The sequence below is a fragment of the Lepidochelys kempii genome, chromosome 5, assembly GCF_965140265.1.
Source record: "Lepidochelys kempii isolate rLepKem1 chromosome 5, rLepKem1.hap2, whole genome shotgun sequence".
Lineage (NCBI taxonomy): Eukaryota > Metazoa > Chordata > Testudines > Cheloniidae > Lepidochelys > Lepidochelys kempii.
In genome coordinates this window covers 26078545-26103090 of record NC_133260.1, presented here as the reverse complement: position 1 = coordinate 26103090, position 24546 = coordinate 26078545, and the positions used below count along the sequence as shown (strand labels likewise).

General features: G+C 40.3%; 1 protein-coding gene across 3 annotated transcripts in view; it reads right to left on the bottom strand.

The window, feature by feature from the left end:
* SLC1A3 (solute carrier family 1 member 3) overlaps nt 1-24546 on the bottom strand; it is a 94398-nt gene that overhangs the window by 12946 nt on the left and 56906 nt on the right. For all 3 annotated transcript variants that reach the window (XM_073343771.1, XM_073343770.1, XM_073343772.1), the window contains 2 exons: nt 7703-7907; nt 5883-5925 (listed from right to left, as the gene is read on the bottom strand). In XM_073343771.1, coding sequence (XP_073199872.1) covers nt 5883-5925; nt 7703-7907 — 248 coding nt within the window. The remainder of the gene's footprint in view (nt 1-5882; nt 5926-7702; nt 7908-24546) is intronic.

Sequence of the window (24546 nt, the reverse complement as noted above, 5' to 3'; positions counted from 1 at the left end):
TGAGTCATCAGCATCAACCGCAGGCTGCTGTTCAACAAGTCTTGCTGCCATTTATGTAGGAGTACCAACGGCAGCAACATTTCCAGGAGCAACTGCTTTGAAGTCTCTGTGATGGACTGTGTTCATTGGTGGCATCACCTAGTGGTTAGGGGGCTAGGCCTCTGCTTGCCCCACCTCCAATATTTCCCCTTGGCTACAGTCATGATCCTTCAGTCAAGTCACCCATCAGTCTTATTTATTTGCAGGTTGATAGAGTCCTAAGGAAGTCACGGTGTCCCCCACCCTCAGGATTGGGGTTGAGGGAACCTTTAGTCTATCTATTGATCCCTGTGGGTGTCCAATCCCTGCTGCAGGATTCTAAAGGTCTATATCCTCTGCTTCCTTCCCCGAGGGAGAGTCTGGAAGTGAGGATTTTCATGCCCTTCTTAACAAGCGGGATTCGGAAGGGAACCCAGGCCCCCTACTCCATTAGTCTGTGGCCCAGAGTCTTGTAAGAGGCCAATGTCCAGCACCCAGGACTGCCTTTAAGCTGTCTCCCCAGACCACTTCCTACCACCCACTCTCTCACCAAAGCCTTGCAGTTTGCCTCAAAGTAGTGAAAGAAGAAGAGAATAATTGAACCTTCAGCCCCTCTGGGCTCAGCAGGCAGGCTCTTTCCCTCAGGGAAAAGGTTTCTGCAGAGCCCTTCTTCAGGAGCTCTCAAGATAGCTTTTTCTCCCTGCCCTATCAGGTCCCTTCTGCTCCACCTCCAGCTGGCACATGCTTTGCAGGTGGGGCTGGATAGAGTCACCTGGGCCCTGAGTTTCTCCTTAACCCCTTTCGTTCCAGTGTGGGGTTTATACAACAAATCACAGTCTCCTTAACTGAGATGCAGTGCCTGAACTGCTAATAAATCCCAGCCCTTTTCAGTCCAAGCTGGGAACCAGAAGATGGTCACTTTTAAGTAGACAGCTACTGCATCTCAGTGGGAGGATGACTAGGTTATCTGTGTGGGCCCTTATGTGAAGGGAAAGGCACAAGCTATATATTGGGGGCTGGGTGAGGATATTTCTATAAATTACAGTGTTAAACTGAACTCTGGTAGAGTTCGATCAAAGTGACATTTTAATGTCTTACTTACTGATACTGCGCGTCTTTATTCTTTTGACTATTTCTTCAATGGAACTACTCATGAGAGTTAAGGCTATTCATGTAAGAAAAGCATTGCAGGACTGGGGTATCAGGAAAACAAGGTTGTTATATTTTTGGCAGTAATACACCATGTCCAAGTTACCAATACATGATGGGCCAGAGATCCTCACAAGCCGATGGAGCTATGCTAATTTATACCAGTGGCGGATATGGCCCCTTCGTTTCAAGGTAGAGCCTTTTTTCCCTTGATAGCATTATAGAGATTAAAATAATGGCATTATTGGACTTTTGCAAACTATGGTGTTCTTTCAGTAATAAATAATATATTTCAAGATGAATTTTAATTAAATTATCCTAGTATGAAAACAAACAGTATTGATTGCCTTACATACTAAAATGAATCATCACTGTATTTGGTGATACAAACCATTGAAAGCAATTTGATTTGTATTTACTGCATAACATTTAAATTAGCAAACTCGTACTAGTGTAGTCGAACACTTCAGTAATCAACTTGCAAAAAAGATAGTGACATAAAATGGTTACTATTAAAATTCAGTTTTTAACAACAGAGGTAACACCATGGTATGTGAGATAATGCAATTAGAATATAATGTAAATTTGGTGACTCGGATACGTGGTATAACTTTTGGTGAAATATTTTTTAATGGTGACCATTGTACCAGCTCAAACCTCCTAACCTGCCACTACCAATGTGAAATACACTATAAGAGCAAAAATGAGAAACACTTCTGTTCCATTGTGCAGGGACTTGCAGGAAAGAATAATAATAAATGGATGAACAGGTTCAGAAAAAATACAGTTAGCAGGATGAACCTTGCCATTCTCTTATGTCAGACTTTCTTGATTTCCAACATTAGGTGCCACAAATTTTTCTTTGTGATACTTCAATAGGCTTCAGGTTCCACTTATTTTCAAGTGAAAACCGCTAAAATGCTGACCATCCCACAAGCTCTTGTGCTTCCTTTCCTTCCCCATGACCATCCAGTTCATCTTGGTCTCCCTCGCCCCTGTGACATAGCCTCAGAATGTGAACCCCAGCTGCAGGTTGCTAATTCTTCTGGGTCATACCATAGGCTCTTCAAATTTAGGGGAGGAAAAGAAATGAAGGGATCAGGGTCAGAGACAGAAGGCAGTGCCAGGGATCTATTAGAATGTCACGAGTGAGAGAGAATATGGGGATTATGAATGGAGAAGAGTTTGAATAAATTCATCTAAGCTTCAGATAAGCACCCGAGCTATCTGGATACTGACTGGAACTGAATCTTTTGAGATTCATCCACTGCTAGTTGAAACCGCAAAAACAAGTTGTCAATGTACAGTGGAATGAAGACTGACACTTATCACATGGATGTACACAACTGGTGTAAAGACTCACACAATTTGGTTTAACCCTATGGGGCTAGCAGTGATCTGAACCTTTTATTGATGCACTGGAAGAGATGCTGAGAGAGACAGGGAGGTAGTAGTATATGTGTTCTTCCACAGTGGGAGAAGAGAGTAACACAAAAAACAGTGACCTAGGCAATTCCCAAACATCTAGGGAAGTGTATTGCCTAGATTAGAATGGGAGGTTGGTAGTGATGATGAACTGCCTGAGGAAAAGCAGGGGGCCAGAGCTGGTAAAACTGATTTATTGGGGAGGGGGAGAGCACTTTATATTTCCTGACAAAATCTATGTGTCAGCACCTTTCTTTCCAGCGTGACACACCAGGGCAGTGTGGGTCTTTGTCCCTCTCTAGTGCCTGGACCACATAAAAGTCCACTATAGGCTCCCTCAGCCTGTGGGGCTAGAGCCCAGTGGTGGGGGCCTGACAACCTTGTGCTACATTTTTGCTGGGAATTTGTTGGCAGGGTTTTCCCAGCTCTGACGAACATCCCACGCATGCACCCAACAGGAACTGAGGAGGGCTTTTTTGCCCTGTAGTGACTCCCCCTGCCCACCAGTGGCTGCTATGGTGCTGGCGCTGAGTGCAGAGAGACTGTCTGCTCCACCACTCCTCTTGCTGGTGCAGCTCTTGTGGAGATACCTGCTGGCAGAGAGGGGGAGTGCAGGGAGAGGAGGCAGCAGCTTGTTGCCTCGGGGTTTTGCTGATAGAGCAGGGAGGGGGACAGAGTAGGAGGTGGGGGTGGTCAAAGGGCTGAAGGGTGGAAAGGAAAGCGGAAGCAAGAGCAGAATGGGGATTATGTTCCCGGATTACGTTCCCCTTTCTCCTGCTTTCCTCAGTCATGCAAATGGAAAACAAGCGTCCACCTCAAGGAAATGAGTCACAGTAAGGACAATATAATGTCGTATATCACAGTATTGTAGCATACCATTAATAGTTGATATATATGTGAGCATGGGCTGTAGCCCATGAGAGGACGGAGTACAACATTTGGAAATAACTGGTCTGCTCCACTGCTGCTTAATAGAGCTACTCTTTTAATTCAAAGGTAAAGGCTCATGTTTCCAGTGCTGAAGGTCATAGATTCAAACCCCAATGATTCAAACAGAATCATTATACAGTACTTCTATGTAAGGCAGGGGGATAAAACCTCAGTATATTTCATTACATTATTTCCTGTGTGGGCTAGAAGGATAAAGAAAGAAAAGGCTCTAGTGCATATTCGGCAAATCTCTTCAAGCAAATACATTCATTTTTGAAGGAGACAACAGAGCTGAGAACCGTGTGACCACAGAATTCACCACATAATCTTATTTTTCAAAAGATTATCACAACTGCTTGATTTTGATGCAGATTTGATGCCAATTTGGATATTGAGTTGTTGGCAATTATGGTTTCCATATTTCTGCAGCCACACATCATTGTAATCTCTTGGGAGCAAAGGATTATGAAATATATGTATCAGAATTTTCAGTCTTTATGCCAATATTTAGAATGTTAGTGAACCGGACTATGCAAGTTAAATAATACCTTCTTCACAAGTCTTCTGAGAAACACACCAAAAACCCTTAAGGTAAGTTTTTGAAAAGAAGTCTATAGGGCCATTGTATTTTGATGTCTAAATACCTTTGTAAATCTGGTCCATAATTACTTCTGCTGTGAAATGGATTGATATTTTATATTACAGATTTGATGATAAAATAATTTCTAGTTTCTAAAAGTTGCACTGTATTGTATCTATCTTACTTGATTTGAAGTTCAAGGGTATGATTTAAACATTAATAACGCCGATATGGACAGATTTAAAGAGATGCTTTCTCAGTAAGCACAGTCTAATGATGAAAGGGACCAGCCAGAAACAATTGTCCTTAAATATCTCCTATTTATTCAGCTATTTCTGGCAACTCTTCTATACTGTGAGTAAATTGTGAAGCATGGTATGTTTGTCAACAAAACCTACAGAACATTTTTATTTGCATAACAGTTCTTGCATTGTATAGAGTGGAAATTGTGCATTTAAATAAAAATTTAACTCTCATACTTAAGGTAAAATCTCCTTGCATATATTGGGTTTAAAACAACTAATATGAACTATTTTGCTGTTCACTGCTATCAGTCATTTAAACTGGCCTCATTGAGGTGTTTGTTCAGAACTCTTTTCCACGGTAGCTTGGAGTGTTACTGAGACTATTTAATAAGACTAGACCCCTTGAGTGCTGAACACATGAAGATGAGACATTTTAAAGATATTGTAAGGCATAGAGAAGCCTCAAGATACAGCTATGGCTCCAGGCAAAGTTTCTGATACATAATGAGGGGTTCTCAGACTGGGGGTTGGGACTCCTCAGGGGATTGTGAGGTTATTCAACGGGGGGGGGGGGGGGGTCACGAGCTGTCAGCCTCCACCCCAAACCCCGCTTTGCATCCAGCATTTCTAATGGTATTCGATATATTTAAAAGTGTTTTTAATTTATAAGGGGGGTTGCACTCAGAGGCTTGTTATGTGAAGGGGTCACCAGTACAAAAGTTTGAGAACCACTGCACTAATGAATGGTGTATAGCATCAGCTAAAGATGAGAAACTACAGTATCAGAAAGAAATAATCATATTCATGGCAATATATATGTATATGTAGAAAGCTCACTGTATTCATGTATTGCCCTCCAAAGTTTTTTAAGGGAATTTAAAAATCTCACTAGTCTCTTTTATTTTTCCCTTTTAACAGGAATGTTGGTTAGGGCTAGATTACAGGTGGAGGAACACAATAAGTAACAATTAAGTGGCATTCCTGCCTTATCATCAGGCAGTAAGTGAGAAGTACAAGCAATGCTTTATATTAATTTGACCTATATGCTTTGCTTTTGAAGTATGCAGAGTTAGCTCCTCTACTTCCAACCTATGTTCTTTGCAGACTTCCCATGTGATATTCCTGGATGTGTTCCAGCCTTTGTACCAATAGTACATTGATTATTCACCATCTCTTCATCCCCCTGAGCCCAATATTGTCTTTGAAAAGAAAATTCTCCATTGATTTTCATTAAGCTTGCCTTTGGCTCATGAATCACGCAAATCTGGAGAAGTTTTAATTTTTGAGCTTGCTGGCCCAGGTGGGTTTTCCCAGTTCTCACAACAAGTACCACTGTACAAATGAACAAAAACAAACACCCATTTTAGTTCATTTTCTTTAGCTGAAAAATAATAGTACACGTCCATGACTGCTGTAAGGACAAGCAAAATCATTGGCTGTTCCTTAAAAATACATGAATAACATATCAGTCTTTAATTTACTACATGAAAGATACCACACTGGAGTTTCAATTAGAAATAACAGCACATTTTTACCTGTTTAAAGCAGGCTTCCACCAAGTTTGGAGGGAACATGTTTCTGTGAAAAGGAGAAAAAATGTCAGAAATATTAATCACATTCTAGCAACATATTAACCAGTAGCTCAGCTGATGGGGATAAACTGATTACTGAAGGATCACTAAGATGAAAAAATACATGTGTATATGTTATAGTGAATAGGGCCTCATTTATAGTATTACCTTATTACCTTTTCAGGACAAAATTTTGGATGGTTTGGGCAAGCGAGTAAAGAACTGTGTTTCAAATCCTACATAACAGAATGTTGGTGGGTTTGCCAAATGAACACGATTAGAGGGTCTGTACTGACTCTTTTTTGGTATAGGTATTTATTAAAATGATCTGGATACAGATTAACTTTGCTCAATATGAAATGCAACTCCGCTTCTTTTCAAATGAAAACTGCTGACATTTTGACAGTCACACAATCTAGGGTATTGTGATTACTAAAAGGGAATAGTCAATATGTTTTCCTAATTAGAGCTGGATGAAATTTTTTGACCAAAACATTTTTTTCAGCAAATGATGCAGATTCAGTGACACTTAAACATTTCACATATTCACGTCAATTTTGCCAAATTGTTTCAGTAAAAAAAAAAAAAACCTAACAAAATTCCCCCCAAAATACTGAAACATTTTGTTTTGACACTTTCCAAACAAAGTGTTTCAATTTTTTGATCTGTAATGACTTTTTGTTTTGAAAGTTCCTTTTATTTTACTTTTTTAAATTAAAAAACATTAATGTACAAAAATGAACAAAAATGTTTCATTTTGTTTGACCCAAAGCAATTTTTTTTTCAGTTTTCAGTTTGCCTAAAATTTTGAAAAATTTTATTTTTCATTTGATCCAAAACAATTTTTTAATTATTTTTTGAAATTGCCAGCAAACTGAAAAATCCGTTCATATAGCTCTCTTTCTAATGTTTAAAGTACATTTGACGTGGCATACAGTATTTTAGAGTAATATTTTATACGTATTACAAGTGTTTTTTCCACAATGCTGAAATTTAATTATCTTGGTGAGTGAAAGCCTCTTCTTGCTCCATTCTGGAGACCCCCTTCCTGGCAGCCTGGCTCTCGGAGGCCTCCATCCATGTCTGTGCTCTGTGACCCTCTCTGCTGGAGTTAACAAAGCATGAACTTCTTCTGAATTTCTTGGTGGTAAAGCCACTGGGTTCACATTCATTATCTGCTTCCCCACTTCCTGGCACACCTGTGGAACATCGGTTGGACAGAAATGGCACTGCAGAGTTTCTTTTAGCTTGGAGAAAACAGGCTACATTGCTTCTGCTCCATTCTTCCATGCATTTTATCTACTTTCCCCTAGTTTCTCTCTCTTCTCAATGCAAATTGAGCAGAGGTAACCATATGGCCCCAAAGCAGGGGCCGCCATGTAAAGGAAGATGAATGACTAAATGAATAGATTCAGGTGGAATGAGATTCTTGTTGGAGACGGGGGCAAAGGAGAGGAGAGGAACTTGGTGTTAGAAGATGTAGTATGCGGGCAAGGAGAGGAACTTGTGGAGGCAGTAAAGCAGGTTTCTGAGCACAACATTGCTTTGAATTTTAAAAGCAGTTTCTTTCCTTGCCACTTTGTTCGGCTGCTTATTTGAAAGTACTTACTGTGCTAGTTCTGTATTTTGTAACGACACTGTTGGCATCACCAGCTTCAAATGAAGTTTGGCTAGTTTAGCTAGTCACTGTCCCAGATTTTCTGTGTTAATTTTCCTTGTGATGTACATCTAAATATTGCTGTTGTTGCCATTGCTACAGAAGATGTACAATATAATAGCCGTACCTGATTAAGTCAAGAAAGGCATCTGCTGCTGTCACTTGCATAATTTTGCCTTCTCTGTGCATATTTTCCTTTGTACCTTTCCCAGGGTGGATGATAACCACAATGATTATGCCAATTATTACAGCAATGATCGTAGTACTCATGTAGTAGACAATTGCTCGCATTCCCATCTTCCCTGATGCTTTACTATCCAGGGCAGCCGTTCCTAATAAATTTAAGCACAAGGACATTCACCTCATAAAACTGTGCGTGAAGATTGTAAACTCAGCAACCTGAGGCTTTGTGAGAGGAGTTCTAATAACAAGTACATTTAAAGCAACCGAAGTTATACTGGCCTAGTAAAACTACTCTGTTCCTCTTCACAGGTAGTGCTGCTATTGTTACATCCCCCGCCCCCCATGCTTGTTATTACATAATTATCTGTTAGGAGAGCTTAACTCTCCTCTGAATTATCTGGTTTTAGCAACTGTTGGAATCAGGATAGGGAACTAGAGTGACCATTGGTCTGATCCGATGTGGCAATTCCTTTGTACCACAGAGATAATACATTGAGTTTTGGTTATCAGATTAAGTGTAATCCAAAAATGCTTCATAGAAATCTGATGCACTTAATCTGGAATGGCAGGGAAGAAATCACAGAGTATCTTCAGACAATATTGGCTACCTGATGTGTTTATAGAAGTGTGTGTGCATGGAGTGCCGTTCTTAAATGTTTAGTACAATGACCTGGGTTTACCTCTGGCCCAAGCCATGGGAGATTCAAATAGATTAAGTGACATTAGTTTAATTCAGAAAATCCTTGTGATTGTATGAATTAAACATTTGGAGTCTTTTGTAGGCATCCCAAAAGTTTGAGATATTAATCCTAACACTTGGCTGATCTTAGTGCAATTCTGATTTAATGTGGATACCAGGGTGCCCAATGTGGCATCTACTTAATCATCTGTTGACTGGGTTGCACAAACAGGGTCAGATTGTGGTTTTCAAGTGGAGGAGCCTTTCTGTAGTAGGAGGCCCAAGAGGAACTGTGGCTCCCTAAGTAAGAATTTCCCAAGGATCCTAGGAAGTGCACAGTTGGGGTGGTTGATCCATCACTCTTTCAACAGATATGGTTACTGCTCCTCCTGTAACCACTTTAAGGGGTGAAACGCCTTCCCAGTCTGCATTTGGAATGCTAACGCAGCTATTTAAAATCAGTAATTATGCTTCCATTGAATTTGTACCTACCACCTGTGGAATGATGCAAGGGATGGGCAAGGATCTCTATACCCTCTCCATCTCCTCCTTATGGACTCATATAGTGTTGGGCACTATCTAGCCTAGGGTATCTACTGTTTCTGTCTGTCTGCCTTTCTAGATTCTTACATTGATACCAATCACCATAGTATCTGAGCATTGTCTCTTCATTTATATCTGTCTTTGAATTTATGAAGTACAGTGAAAGGCACCCATTTTGTGCTCAGAGAACCTATCTCATAGGTAAAACATGCAACATATAAAAAAGGGACTGCCATGAATATAAAGAATCTGAACATAAATAATATGCAAACCTAAAACAAGAACCATAACCTAGTTAAACTGATTAGTTTTTGTAAAATTTATTATACATTGTAATTGCTGTAAATATGCACTGTTTGGAGTTACAAGGGAATTACCCTAGATGTACACTGATGTAACTAAGATCAAAAGAGATATCTGGGTTCCATTCCAGGCTCTGCCATAGACTTCTGGTGTAAATTTGATCATGTCACTTAGGCCTAACCTTTCATTTGCACTACCTTTTTTATGTAAAAATTGCACCCACAAAATGTTGCAGAAGAAGATTGCTATACTGACATCTTTAACTGCCTGCATTATACTTCTAATGCAAGGACAAAATTTTACAGGCACAAATTGCATTGTCAAATGGGAATCCAACCTTTGGAATATATGGCCTGTCACTCCTCTGTGCCTCAGATAATTTGGGGTAATAATGGGGTAAAATGGGGTAATAATACTTGCCTATGGTACCTCACTGTGATGTTGTGAAATCTAATTCCATATTTGTTATGTGCTTTGAGATCCTTGTATGTTATATACTAGTGAGTTCAAAGTATTAGTATTGTTGTTTTAAACAGGAAGTAAATCATAAAAGCCCTTTTATCTAGGAATGGGCATTGCTTTCTCCCCCCCCCCCCGCAAAATTCCACAAAAGAATTCAAATATTCACCCTACTTTACTAATATGTCTAAACACAAACTTAGTAATTGTTGGCCCTTTCTGGTTCCATAATGCACATGTACAATTTTTATACCAGATGGGATTTGTTAGGATTATGTTATTTTTAGTTCTTCAATGTGATAAAAAAATGTATAATTAACAAAGATAGAAAGAAAATGTGAGATTAACAAAATCAAGAATAAATTTATATTCACTTTTTAAGTCAATTTGTTCAAAACTTTGCTTATGTATTTTGAGTTTAAATGATCATATGTTCTTATTCCCCTTGTACTATATTACAAAACAAGTAACAGTATGCTGTGTATTTTTTTCCTCTGCATTTTAGCTAAGATCAGGTATAGTCTCTGTTATATCCTCTGTCAGGAGATACTGTCCTGCTCTTGCCAGGTGACTGGGGGCTAATGCTGAGTGCATTTACTCCCGGAGATTTTGTAGGTTTGGCCTCTTGATGCTTTTATAGGTTTTACCATCTCCTTGTACCACTGGCCAGATACCCCGGGACTGAGTGGCCTCAGCTCCCAAAGTCTGTGGGAATTGGGGCTGCTCAACACCTTTCTGGAGGTGATCAGCACTTTTGCAGAATCAGACCCTATGATCATATTTCATTGTTGGACTGGCATGGGGGGAGTGTGATGAGCTGGATTTGTTGTCTTACAGTACGTCTACACTACAATAAAAGACCTGTGGCTCAGCTGCAGCTGGACCAGGTCAGCCGACTCTGGCTCATGGAGTTTGGGCTGCTGGGCTATAAAATCGCAGTGTAGATGTTTGGGCTTGGGCTGGAGCCTGAGTTTTGAAATGCTCCCCTTGCAGGTACTCAGAGCCCAGGTTCCAACTCAAGCCTGAATGTCTACACTGACAGGTTTCAGAGTAACAGCCGTGTTAGTCTGTATTCACAAAAAGAAAAGGTGCCACAAGTACTCCTTTTCTTTTTGTGAATGTCTACACTGCAATTTTATAGCCCTGTAGTCCAAGCTCTGTGAACCTGAGTCTGCTGACCTAGGTCAGGCCTGTGTCTTTTATTAGAATGGACATACCCTGAGGGGCTGATCCAGAGCTCAGTGAAGTCAATGGCTTCAGTGGGTTTTGGATGAGACCCTGAGTAGGTACCAGGAGTCATACTCTTTTCTGACTAAGCTGCATTCCAACTTGGCTTCCTCTTCCGCATTCATGCTGTGATGTTGCCTTGTATTTAAATTGTTCTGGTCTTATTCCTGCTCTTCTTCTTCAGACAAAGGATTTTCGAGTTTGAGGCAAGGAGGGACTGACTGCTCTGCCCCCTGTTCTTGACCTTTAAGAGTACTAAAATAAATGTTCAAGATAGAGTGTTGAGAGACAAATATTAACAAACGATCATGTTTCGCTATATGAGGAGAAGGCAAATTTCCACCTCACAGCACCTCCTGGGCGGTACTGAGTATCCTCACCTCTTACTGAAGTCATTGAGAGCAAAGGGCACTCAGCACCTCATGAGAAGCTGCTGGCACTTTGCAGGATTGAGCCCAAAGCTTTCAATAGCTTTCATCGTGTCAACACTAAAAAAATTATCCAAAATAATTCAGATTTTTTAAAGCAAGAAAGAATGAAAGCTTTTATTTTCTTAATTATTTTTAAGGGTTGACGAAGCTTCTTAGGGCTGAATGGGTCTCTGGCAAAGTCCTTAATGGAGAAGCAATAAAGTTAGCTCTGAGGCTTTTATGTGTCACAGGCCATTGTGTACATATTCTTTTCTTCCATAGAAAGCCAGCAAAAGCTCCCATTGTTCTGTGGAGATGTATGTGCCCCTTTAATCCTGCTCGCAGCTCGCTCTCCCACATGGCTGCTGGCTCTCAACTACTTTGCCATCTCATTCATCTCTGCTCCATCTTCTTCTTCTTCGTATGCCCTCCCCTTCCCCATGGGCCTGGGAAACTTGCAGGCCCACTGGTCACCATAAACAAGAATGCCTTGAAGTTGTCAAGGCAACCGTGAGCAGAGTGCTGGTAATTTTTGTATCCACGCACACACAGGCTGAATGGGAATCATGTTTAGGGGAAAAGAGGTTTCTAAGATTCAAAACAAACCCAAATTCCTGCCCCCCACTTCACATACTCTCTGCCCCTTTTCTCCTGAAATGAGTGTGAATCAGTCATACTGTGGCTGAAATAAAGACATAACACGCAGTTCTCCAGAGTGCTTGGAACAAAGGGCAAAGCAGTACATCACTCCCTAACAAAGGTGCTAGAGAGGAAATTGAACAAAATGTTTTGAGAACTAGGAAAGGTAGCAACAAGTATGGTAATTGAGAGGGAGTGCAAAGAGTTGCAGTTAATTATTGGCATACAATAATTACAGACTGCACCTTACCAAAAATGGTTGACTACCAGCCACTATTTTATTCCTTCCCATCCAGATCACAGCCATACAAATTAGCCTAGGGCTGTGCTTTGGTGATTTTCTTGAACCCAGTTGGATTATTATTATTTTCTTTTCTTAATCATTGCAAACAGGACTCAGTAAAGTTGTTCTGAGATGGGTGTAAGCTAATTTGTAGTTTTGTGTTGTGATAAGGTAAAGAACTAACCAGAGACTGCACTGAATACAGCAGGTATGATTACCTGCCTTGTAAGCCTTGTAAGCAGGTGGCATATGTGTTGCATTCAGTCCAAGGAAAAAAAGCTCTCAGAGACCGAGTATGGGCTCTTGAGAACAGAGTGGCTGAATTGGAGGAGCTAAGGAGACAGAGAGATACACAGATGAGACTTTCTGGGACACAGTAGACCGGTCCCACCCCAGTCTGACAGCCTCTGACAGTGCCGTTGAGGAGGATGAAAGTCTCGGGCAAGGAAAACATCAAACTGGAATAGAGGGAAATGATCCCATAGTTGGGACCCTCTTTTCAGATGATGTCATGGTATCATCTCAGAGTGAGGATACTTCTCAAGGGGAGGGAACCCAGTTATTAGGAAGCAACAGGTAATAGTAATGGGGGATTTGACTATTAAAAATATAGATAGCCGGGTTTGTGATAACTGGGAGATCTGCATGGTGAATTGCCTGCAAGGTGCAAAGGTTGCAGATCTCTCGAGACATCTTGACAGACTTATGTGCAGTGCTGGGGAGGAGGTGGTCATGGTAACAATGACATGGGAAAAGGTAGGAGAGAGGTTCTGGAGACCAAATTCATGCTGTTAGATAAGAGATTAAGGTCCAGGACCTCCAGGATACCATTCTCTGAAATGCCTCCAGTTCCATGCACAGGGCCAATTAGACATGCAGAACTGCAGGGTCTCAGTGTGTGGATGAGACAATGATGTAAGGAGGAGGGTCTTAGGTTTATTATTTGGGAAAGGAGGAGCCTATAAGGAAGGATGGGCTCCACCGAAACCAAAATGAAACGAGATTGCTGGCATGGAAAATTAAAAAGGTCTTAAAGGAGTTTTTAAACCAAGAGCTAGAGGAAAGCTGACAGCTGCAGAGGAGTTCAGAAAGAGACAACACATAGGGAGGATCTACTACTGGGGACTCTCTATATTCTAGTAAAGAGGAGAGGATAGAAGTTGATAAAGTACACTTAGGAACTGAAGAGAAACAGTCAAATGAAAGAGTCCAATTCAGTTACATCACATGAAAGCAGAAAACTAAAAAGTGAAAATTAAAAATATTTGTATACTTATGCTAGAAGTCTAAAGAATAAAATGGGTGAATTTGAGTGCCTGGTACTAAGTGAGGTTATTGATATAATAGGCATCACAGAAACTTGGTGGAAATCAATGACTTGGAATCTTGGAATACTAGGGTACAAGATATATAGGTACTAGTATCTTGGAATACTAGGGTACAAGATACATAGGAACGACAGAATAGGTCGTTCTGGTGAGGGTGTGGCACTATATGTGAAAGAAAGCATAGTATCAAATATAGTAATAATCTTAAATGAGTCAAACTGTACCATAGAATCACTATGGATAGAAATTCCATATTTGACTAATAAGAACATAACAGTAAGAATATGTTACTGACCACCTGACCAGGATGGTGATGGTGATTGTGAAATGCTCAGGGAGATTAGAGAGGCTATATATATATAGGCTATATATATAAGAATAGTCATACTGGGTCAGATCAAAGGTCTATCTAGCCCAGTATCCTGTCTTTCAACAGTGGCCAGTGCCAGGTGCTTCAGAGGGAATGAACAGAACAGGTAATCATGAAGTGATCCATTCGCTGTCACCCATTCCCAGCTTTTGGCAAACAGAGGCTAGGGACACCATCCCTGCCCATCCTAGCTAATAGCTATCGATGGACCTATCCTCCATGAATTTATCTAGCTCTTTTTTGAACTCTGTTATAGAAAACTCAATAATAATGGTGGATTTCAACTATCTCCATATTGACTGGGTACATGTCACCTCAGAACAGGATGCAGAAATAAAGTTTCTAGACACCATTAATGATTGCTTTTTGGAGAAGCTTGTCCTGGAATGCACAGGGGGAGAGGGAATTCTTGATTTAGTCCTAAGTGAAGCAAGGGATCTGGTCCAAGAGGTGAATATCAGTAATAGTGACCATAATGTAATTAAATTAACATTCTTCTGGGTGGTAAAATGCCAAAGAAACCCACCACAGTAGCATTTAACTTCAGAAAGATGAACTACACAAAAAAGGGAAAGCTAGTTAAATGGAAATGAATAGGAACAGCCACAAGAATGAAATGCCTGCAAGCTGCATGGAAACTTTTTAAAAAGACCCTAATAGAGGATAAAATTAAATGTAGACCCCAAATTAAAAAGAATAGTAAAAGGACCAAAAATAAATAAATGAACAAATAAATAAATAAATAAAACCACCTCTGCTAAACAACAGAGTAAAAGAATTGGTCAGATGCAAAAAATCATCGTTTAAAAACTGGAAGTCAGATCCTACTGTGGAAAGTAGAAAGGAGCATAAAATGTGCCAAGTCAAACGTAAAAGTATAAGTAGGCAGACCAAAAAAGAATCTGAAGAGCAATTAGCAAAGGACTCAAAAACTAACAGAATTTTTTTTAAGTACATGAGAAGCAGGAAGCCTTTCAAACAAAGGACGACTGAGGTGCTCAAGGAGCACTGAAAGAAGGTAAGGCTATTAAAGAGAAGTTAAACAAATTCTTTGCTGTGGTCTTCACTGCAGAGGATGTGAGGGAGATAGCCACACTTCAGCCATTCTTTTTAGGTGACAAACCTGAGGAACAATCCCAGACTGAGGTGTTAAGGAACTCAAATATGAAATTGCAGAATGTTAGGGGGCTTATTCCTTCACCCACTTACTTCCCTGGTCCTTCTCGCATGAACAGAGAGCAACAATACCCGAAGTCCGAAGGTGCAAACAATTCGATGTTTATTGGGGTGAACTTCCAGCAAGCTTAAATACAAGTTCCTTTTTTCCTTATTTTCGAATCCCAACTTACTTCCTGTTTGCCCCTAATTTATATAGTAATATTCTTAGCTATACCTTAACCAATCAATACTAAGTGTAGTATATAACCTATCACTAAAATCAGCTTCTGTACCAGATGACTGGACGATAGCTAATGTGACGCCAATTTAAAAAAAAAGACTCCAGAGGCAATCCTGTCAATTATGGCTGATAAGCCTAACTTCAGTACCAGGCAAATTGGTTAAAACTATACTAAAGAACAGACATATTAGACACGTAGATGCACACGATTTGTTGGGGAAGAGTCAACACAACTTTTATAAAGGGAAATCATGCCCCAGCAATCCATTAGAATTTTCTGAGGTAGTCAACAAGCATGTGGAGAAGGGTGATCCTATAGATGTAGTGTATCTGGAATTGTGGAAAGCCTTTGATAAGGTCCCTCTTAAGGCTCAAAGCAGTCCAAAGGCTCTTAAGCAAAGTAAGCAGTCATGGGATAAGAGGGAAGGTCCCCTTGTGGATTAGTAATTGCTTAAAAGACAGGAAACAAAGGGTAGGAATAAATGGTCAGATTTGAAAACGGAGAGAGGTAAATAGTGGTGTCCCCCAGGGATCTGTATTTGGACAAGTGCTGTTCAACATATTCATAAATGATCTGGAAAAAAAGGGTAAATAGTATGGTGGCAAAGTTTGCAGATGTTACTAAATTACTCAGAATAGTTAACTCCAAAGCAGACTACAGAGAGTTGGGGATCTCACAAAACTAGGTGGCTGGGAAACAAAATGGCAGATAAAATTCAGTGTTGATAAATACTAAGTAATGCACATTGGAAAACATAATCCCAACTATACGTACAAAATGATGGGGTCTAAATTAGCAGTTATCACTTTAGAAAGAGATCCTGGAGTCATTGTGAATAGTTCTCTGAAAACATCCAGTCAATGTGCAGCAGCAGTCAAAAAGCTATCAGAATGTTAGGAACCCTTAGGAAAGGAAAAGATCGTAAGACAGAAAATATTGTAATGCCACTATATAAATCCTTGATATGCCCACACCTGAATACTGCATGCAATTCTGGTCACCCCATCTTAAAAATATATATTAGAAATGGAAAAGGTACAGAGAAGGGCAACAAAAATGATTAAGGTTATGGAACAGCTTCTGTATGAGGAAAGATTAAAAAGACTGGGACTATTAAACTTGGAAAAGAGATGAGTAAGGGGGAATAGGATAGAGGTCTAGAAAATCATGAATGGTGTGGAGAAAGTGAACAAAGAAGTGTTATTTACCCTTTCATGTAATACAAGAACCAGGGGTCATCTGATGAAATTAATAGGCATCAGGTTTAAAACAAACAAAAGGAAGTACTTTTTCACACAATGCACAGTCAACCTGTGGAAGTCATTGCCAGGGGATGTTGTGAAGACCAAAACTATAACTAGATTCAAAAAAAGAATTAGATAAGTTCATGGAGGATTGGTTCATCAATGGCTCTTAGCCAAGATGGTCAGAGATGCAAGCCCATGCTCTGGGTGTCCCTAGGCCTCTGACTGCCAGATGTTGTGATTGGACAACAGGGGATGGATCGCTGGATAATTGTCCTGTTCTGTTCATTCCCTTTGATGCTCTGGCATTGGCCACTGTCAGAATACAGGATACTGGGCTAGATGGACCATTGGTCTGGCCCAGGGCGACCATTCTTGTTCTTATGTAAGTAGCTTCCTTATTTGGGGTTTGCCATATGATGTCAGTGGAAAGTGTGGGCCCCTTACTGAATGAGGGAGGCAACCTAGTGACAGAGGATGTGGAAAAAGCTAATGTACTCAATGCTTTTTTTGCCTCTGTCTTCACTAACAAGGTCAGCTCCCAGACTGCTGCGCTGGGCATCACAAAATGGGGAAGAGATGGCCAGCCCTCTGTGGAGATAGAGGTGGTTAGGGACTATTTAGAAAAGCTGGACGTGCACAAGTCCATGGGGCCGGACGAGTTGCATCCGAGAGTGCTGAAGGAATTGGCAGCTGTGATTGCAGAGCCATTGGCCATTATCTTTGAAAACTCGTGGCAAACGGGGGAAGTCCCGGATGACTGGAAAAAGGCTAATGTAGTGCCAATCTTTAAAAAAGGGAAGAAGGAGGATCCTGGGAACTACAGGCCAGTCAGCCTCACCTCAGTCCCTGGAAAAATCATGGAGCAGGTCCTCAAAGAATCAATCCTGAAGCACTTGCATGAGAGGAAAGTGATCAGGAACAGCCAGCATGGATTCACCAAGGGAAGGTCATGCCTGACTAATCTAATCGCCTTTTATGATGAGATTACTGGTTCTGTGGATGAAGGGAAAGCAGTGGATGTATTGTTTCTTGACTTTAGCAAAGCTTTTGACACGGTCTCCCATAGTATTCTTGTCAGCAAGTTAAGGAAGTATGGGCTGGATGAATGCACTATAAGGTGGGTAGAAAGCTGGCTAGATTGTCGGGCTCAACGGGTAGTGATCAATGGCTCCATGTCTAGTTGGCTGCCGGTGTCAAGTGGAGTGCCCCAGGGGTCGGTCCTGGGTCCGGTTTTGTTCAATATCTTCATAAATGATCTGGAGGATGGTGTAGATTGCACTCTCAGCAAATTTGCAGATGATACTAAACTAGCAGGAGTGGTAGATACGCTGGAGGGTAGGGATAGGATACAGAAGGACCTAGACAAATTAGAGGATTGGGCCAAAAGAAATCTGATGAGGTTCAATAAGGATAAGTGCAGGGTCCTGCACTTAGGACGGAAGAATCCAATGCACCGCTACAGACTAGGGGCCGAATGGCTAGGCAGCAGTTCTGCGGAAAAGGACCTAGGGGTGACAGTGGATGATAAGCTGGATATGAGTCAGCAGTGTGCCCTTGTTGCCAAGAAGGCCAATGGCATTTTAGGATGTATAAGTAGGGGTATAGCGAGCAGATCGAGGGAAGTGATCGTTCCCCTCTATTCGACATTGGTGAGGCCTCATCTGGAGTACTGTGTCCAGTTTTGGGCCCCATACTACAAGAAGGATGTGGATAAATTGGAGAGAGTCCAGCGAAGGGCAACAAAAATGATTAGGGGTCTAGAACACATGACTTATGAGGAGAGGCTGAGGGAGCTGGGATTGTTTAGTCTGCAGAAGAGAAGAATGAGGGGGGATTTGATAGCTGCTTTCAACTACCTGAAAGGGGGTTCCAAAGAGGATGGCTCTAGACTGTTCTCAATGGTAGCAGATGACAGAACGAGGAGTAATGGTCTCAAGTTGCAGGGGGGGGAGGTTTAGATTGGATATTAGGAAAAACTTTTTCACTAAGAGGGTGGTGAAACACTGGAATGTGTTACCTAGGGAGGTGGTAGAATCTCCTTCCTTAGAGGTTTTTAAGGTCAGGCTTGACAAAGCCCTGGCTGGGATGATTTAACTGGGAATTGGTCCTGCTTCGAGCAGGGGGTTGGACTAGATGACCTTCTGGGGTCCCTTCCAACTCTGATATTCTATGATTCTATGATTCTAAGAAGCATTGTGCCCTTGGTATAATTACTTTTCTTCTTTAATTTGGGAATTTGGGGTAATCCCCAGCTCCTAATGTCACCTGTTAAATCACACTTTCAGAGTTTTTCTGCCTCTCTCTAACAGAACCTATTGGTGAAAATAAGAGACTTACTTCTTTGCTCTTCTACAATAAATAAATATCATCTGAGACAAAACACAGCAAAGATTTTGCCCCAAACCTTTTAAAACTTTTTGCTTTAAAAAAAAAGTAAAGCTGTTGTAATAACATAGTTTTGATGTATAATTATAAAGCACTTGACAGGATCCGTGTTTAATTTTTAAAATTACAAACTAATATCCAACTGATGACTGGTAATAGAGCAAAGTCATTTATATTTTTCATGAATATTTAATATGGTAGATAAATAGAAAGTCTAGGGGCTATTTTAAATTAATGATGTCTAGGGGCTATTTTAAATTAATACTGTCTCCACAGTCTCAGTTTTTCAAAACATGACATGGAAAACGGAATCTTTTTGTTGCTATTTATTTTCCTGTTTATCCTTTTACAGACTCTTCATTATGAGGCTGTAGTTTCTAGGTAAACTGTTTGATGGTAAAACAGTGGTAAAGCCAAGTGATGGTTCATGAATGTGGCCCTAATTTTGTTTTTTTTTAAGTTGTCTTTCCCTAAAAAGCAGTCTTAGGCCTCATCTACCATGCAGGGACTGTATCAGTAAAGCTGTGGCATGATAGCTATGCTGGCTTAACCCCTTAATGTAGACACAGTAGACAGTGACAGAAGGGGTTTGTCACACTTCAAGGCAACTGCTCCTATATTTCCCCTCAGTGGGCTAGCAAGGGCACCCACTCACAGGCTTCCAGCTTCCCAGAATGGACACATGCATCTCTCTCCCTTGTGACTGGGGTATTTCCGGGCTGCACAATTCCCTGCCCTCACTATGTTATTCACAGCACAGACAGGTTGCTGAAGGGCACCTGTTTGCTTCGTCTTCAGAAATGGGTAACAGTGTGACGCCCACAATTATAGTTACCACACAGGTCTTTCTGAGCAAGCCTACTTTAGCCTGAGGTAAAAAGAGAACACATAATAAATATTAACAGAGAAAACATACCAAAGCAATGAAAGAACCTACACACATGCTAATGCTCTTATCAGAGGAATTCTTTCCCCCCCCCCCCAACCCCCATTCTAAGATGGATTCTGGGAGGAGCAGTCCTTCAAATCCCCACCCCAGAGGATTCCTTGTGGTTACAAGTTCATCACAGCACCCTCATAATAGGTTTAGTTTTCCCTTTATACAGTTCAGGGGGGGTTGATCTGAAGTTGTCAGGAGCAGGTCATTAGAAGATAATTCATTTTCCTCCCCAGAGCTTAGCTTCAAAAGGGTGGATTCAAAGTGGGTCATTTGCATTCCCCAGGTACTTCCTAGGAAATCCATTTCACACGTATTGTTCCAAAGTCTTCTGAAATTCCTAATACCTTCCAGAAATAGCGTTAGTCAGTCTCTTACAGAAGGTGCATACATACAATCCGACAATAACACGCACACAACTACATGTTTAATACAATGTACCCCAAAGGTATTAACCCTAATTCAATAAGGTTTAAATGAGTTCAGTAAAGTTTATCTTAATTCTGTAAGGTTTGTTCAGGTTATTACAGGATATTGTCAGTCTGTCATATGGTTTTTCTGTTGTTGTAGGAACACAACCTCTTGAGTACTGGAAGATAGGTTGACAGAAACATTTCTTGTGTTGACCTAGTTGCCTCTACGCTTGGGGGTTAATTTAGCACTGAGGGGTGTGGATTTTTTGCACTCCTAAGTGCCACCATAGCTATGTTAGCCTAAATTTTACATGTAAACCACTCTCTAACCCTCACATCCTTCTGAGCACTGCAGGATGAGTAAGCTGACATCTTCACACTATAAGAATGATTCTCACTGTGGGTGATGATGACGATATGCGGAATGAATAACAAGATCAGAGCAAGTATCTGCCTGGAAAAGTTCTAAAGCAAAGTCATTAGTTAGTTGAAACCAGTGGGAATTTTTGTCTGACTGTAATCAACATGCTTGGGCTCAGAAAGCCTGATCCTCAGTGGCATTGAGTGTCTCCTGGGCGGTACTGACCACCCCTCACTCCCACTGAAGACAATGGGAGTGGAGGGTGCTGAGCACCTTGCAGGATCAGGCCCTAAATTAATACAGAGTTAGACACAACTACACTCCAGACTTAAGAAAACTAATTAATCAACATAGAAGGAAATAATGAAATAGCAAAGAAGTACAACATTGTTAATGTTTGCAGATACTTAATACTGTAGCTTCACATTAACTCAGCAGTGTGAAAATTAATACAGTTGATGACAACCTGAATTTCACATAAAAGATGTGTCTAAAATGCAGCACTGTGTGATTTTTGCTGTGTGGATCTGCTTCATGATGAGAGATGTTGACAGGACCCTTGAATTTCTCAATTTCCCTTATCTTTACGTAGCTAGAAGTTTTAATAATCAGATTACACATTTCAATAGGTTTTGCCAGCTTTATTCAAACACTGCACAAGAAAAAGCCTCACGAAAAAATAGTATTAAAGTAATGTAAGTAAATTCAATCCACACAACATGGTTGTGACTAATTCAGCTGCTCACCTAATAACTGTGTGCAGGTGTTGCCAGTGAAAATCCCACGGCATGTAAGAAGAAGTCCCATTCCATGAGACAAAGAAAGAAAAGACCGTAAGAAAACCATGGGAATTGACAGGGTATGGAAAAGCCCAGATGAGCAGCCAAGTAGAGTGATGTGCTCTAAGTGACTCTCTCAGTCCCTTCCACCACCAGACTAAAGGGATCATTGGGATGATTCCCTGCATATGATGGAGTGACCCCCTCTCTGGAGGCTGCTAAATCATCCCTCACAGAGATGACTAATCCCTGATGATTGTACAAGTACTTTTGAATAACTCCTTTTAAATGCACCAGATTGCACTAAATGCCAGATATTTTTGCCAGCAATGGATACCTCTGGATATTTCTGCAAAGTGTACGCATGTGCGCACGCGCACACACACACCATCTCACATGACACAAGTAGGAAGAACATTTGCTCTGCTATTAATAGGTTCAGTATTTTTTGTCAGACAATAAAAGTACTGCTACAGTAGCAAGTATGCCTAATATAGGGTGGTTTGCCAAGTGGCGTTTCATCCATCCCTCGTTGGTTATTGCTATGAGAAAATGTTTAAATGGCTAAACATCTGAACAGATTTCCCAGTCCTCCATCCCTCCTGTCTGCAAACACATGCACTCCTGGCTACACAGAATTTTATCACAGGAAGGAACACTTGTGTGGTAGCCTCTTCTTAAAATATTGGCAAGACATGAGTGACTGAATGTACACTCTAGGCACTAAACAAAACTCAAGTGGTTTTATGCTGCTTTTTGCCTTTTGATACTTTATACCACACCAAAATTAAATGCTATAAAAGTATTTGTTGTTGTTGTTATTGACCATTAACATTTAACATCGTTATTGCTTTCTTTTTGGACTGTAAATCTTATAAAACCATGTTTGGTGTCAACGCAAGAAAACAACCAATTTGTCAACTGCTGGAAATGGCCCATCTTGATTATCACTACAAAAGGGTTTTTTTTCTCTCCTGCTGGTAATAGCTCACCTTAACTGATCACTCTCGTTATAGTGTGTGTGAGAACACCCATGGTTTCATGTTCTCTGTGTATATATATATATCTTCCTATTGTATTTTCTACTGCATGCATCCGATGAAGTGGGTTTTAGCCCACGAAAGCTTATGCTCAAATAAATTTGTTAGTCTCTAAGGTGCCACAAGTCCTCCTGTTCATTTAATATAGTAATTTACAAGAACAATAGTGCATGATTTGCTTGGAAATGGTTTCAGTTTGAATATTGCAGCTTCTTAATTAAATATTCTTTCTATTTTTCCTGCATGAGTTGTGCATGCTGTACATAAAATAAATAAGGAACTATTTTTTTAAGTTCTTTGTTATATGTTCATCAGGACAGAATCTATTAATGAAGGCAGGGGAAAGTTAAATAAACCTATCCAGGGAATGACCGGTATTATGAAGTAATTAATCTGAAACTAGAGTACTCTACCTCTCAATTAAATGAAGGGTATACTGTATATACAGTGCTCTCAAATGCTGCATCTCATTGTATGTAATTGATGTTCCTGTTACTGCAGGAAACTGCAGTGCAACTGTTGCAGGAATATATTGTAGTGTTTTGCAGACCAGAAATGATTTACTTCGAAGTGCTGCAAGGTAACAGGAAACTTTTGGATAACCAAATGCTGAAGTACATTTCCTGAAACCCACATCTGCCAGAACAGGGCCCTGCTGTGGGGCTGTTTAGATACCCATTTAACTCTTTGCATTATTCCATCCTTTGCTCACAGTATTGGAATGTGCCAAACAATATGGTTTTTGAAGGCAAACTAGGGAGTAATTTATCTTCTTTATGTGTGCTAAGCAGAGCAGGAGGGAGAAGCAAGTGGGGATTCACAGCAAGCCATGAAGCAGTGATTAGTAACAGCTGACAATCTCAGACCAAGACTCTTTTTTACTTTGGTTACTTCATTGTAATAACAGAGTACAAAGGACTGACTGTCCCAGTGCCAAGAATCAGAAACCCAGGAACACAGAAAATAGCTGCTCAAAATGTTTGTTGGTAACAAAACACTGCTGCTACCTGCGTAGTGCAGTTCTAAAAAGCATTAAAGACGAGACTAGTATGTTCTCCTAGAAATGTGATTTTTCTGTTTAGGTTTAAAGCTTCCCTTTCACTAGAACAGTGGCAAAAAATCAACCAGAGAACATTTGCTTCAGAAAAAGGATTGCCAGTTGATGATTTGTTTGGCTCTACTAATGTTAAATAAGCGTGATGTAACATGGTAAATTACTTCAGTTTAATTAGAAGTAAGTTCATAGTAGTAATTGGCAAGGCGAAGCACATTAACATAATTTGAAACCCACAAAGTTTGTAGTTATAAGACAAAAATAAATATCCCAGTAATGTAAGAAACATCTAAAGTATGAAAAATAACCAAATGAAAAATGTTGCCTTCCATTTATTCCGTAAATCATTGCCAAAAATAACGCGTTTATATTCTGGCAAGATACTACAGTTCAAGAAGATGTAGGCAACTTGTTTTCCCAGCTGTGTTAAGCATATTCCACCTGTGTTCCACAGGCTCCACTGGCTTCTAAATGCAGTTCAAGGTATTGGATTTAATCTATTAAGACTTTGATCTGGATTCTGGCAAATTAAGGCCCTGATCCTTCAAAGACATATGCATGAGCTTAACTTTAAGTATGCATGTATTCCCATTGAATTTGGGTTTCAACAGCTGAACCTGAAAGTGTGAAGAAAAAACTTATTTTGCAAGGCAAATTAAACACTTACGATACACAATACATTTTGAACATATGAAGCATGACATTCTAGGAACAGACAGTGCAAAAGTTATCTGACTGGATAACTCATGATGAAATCACAAAATGTGACATTTCTAATACAATTGTGAGCTTAATGTATTCCTAAATTAATAGTACCTACTGTATGTTTATAATATAAAAGTATATTTGCTTTTAGATCTTTATTTTGTGATACATATATTAGCATACATTTATGTTAAATTACTTTAAAAATGAAATGAATTCAGTGCTT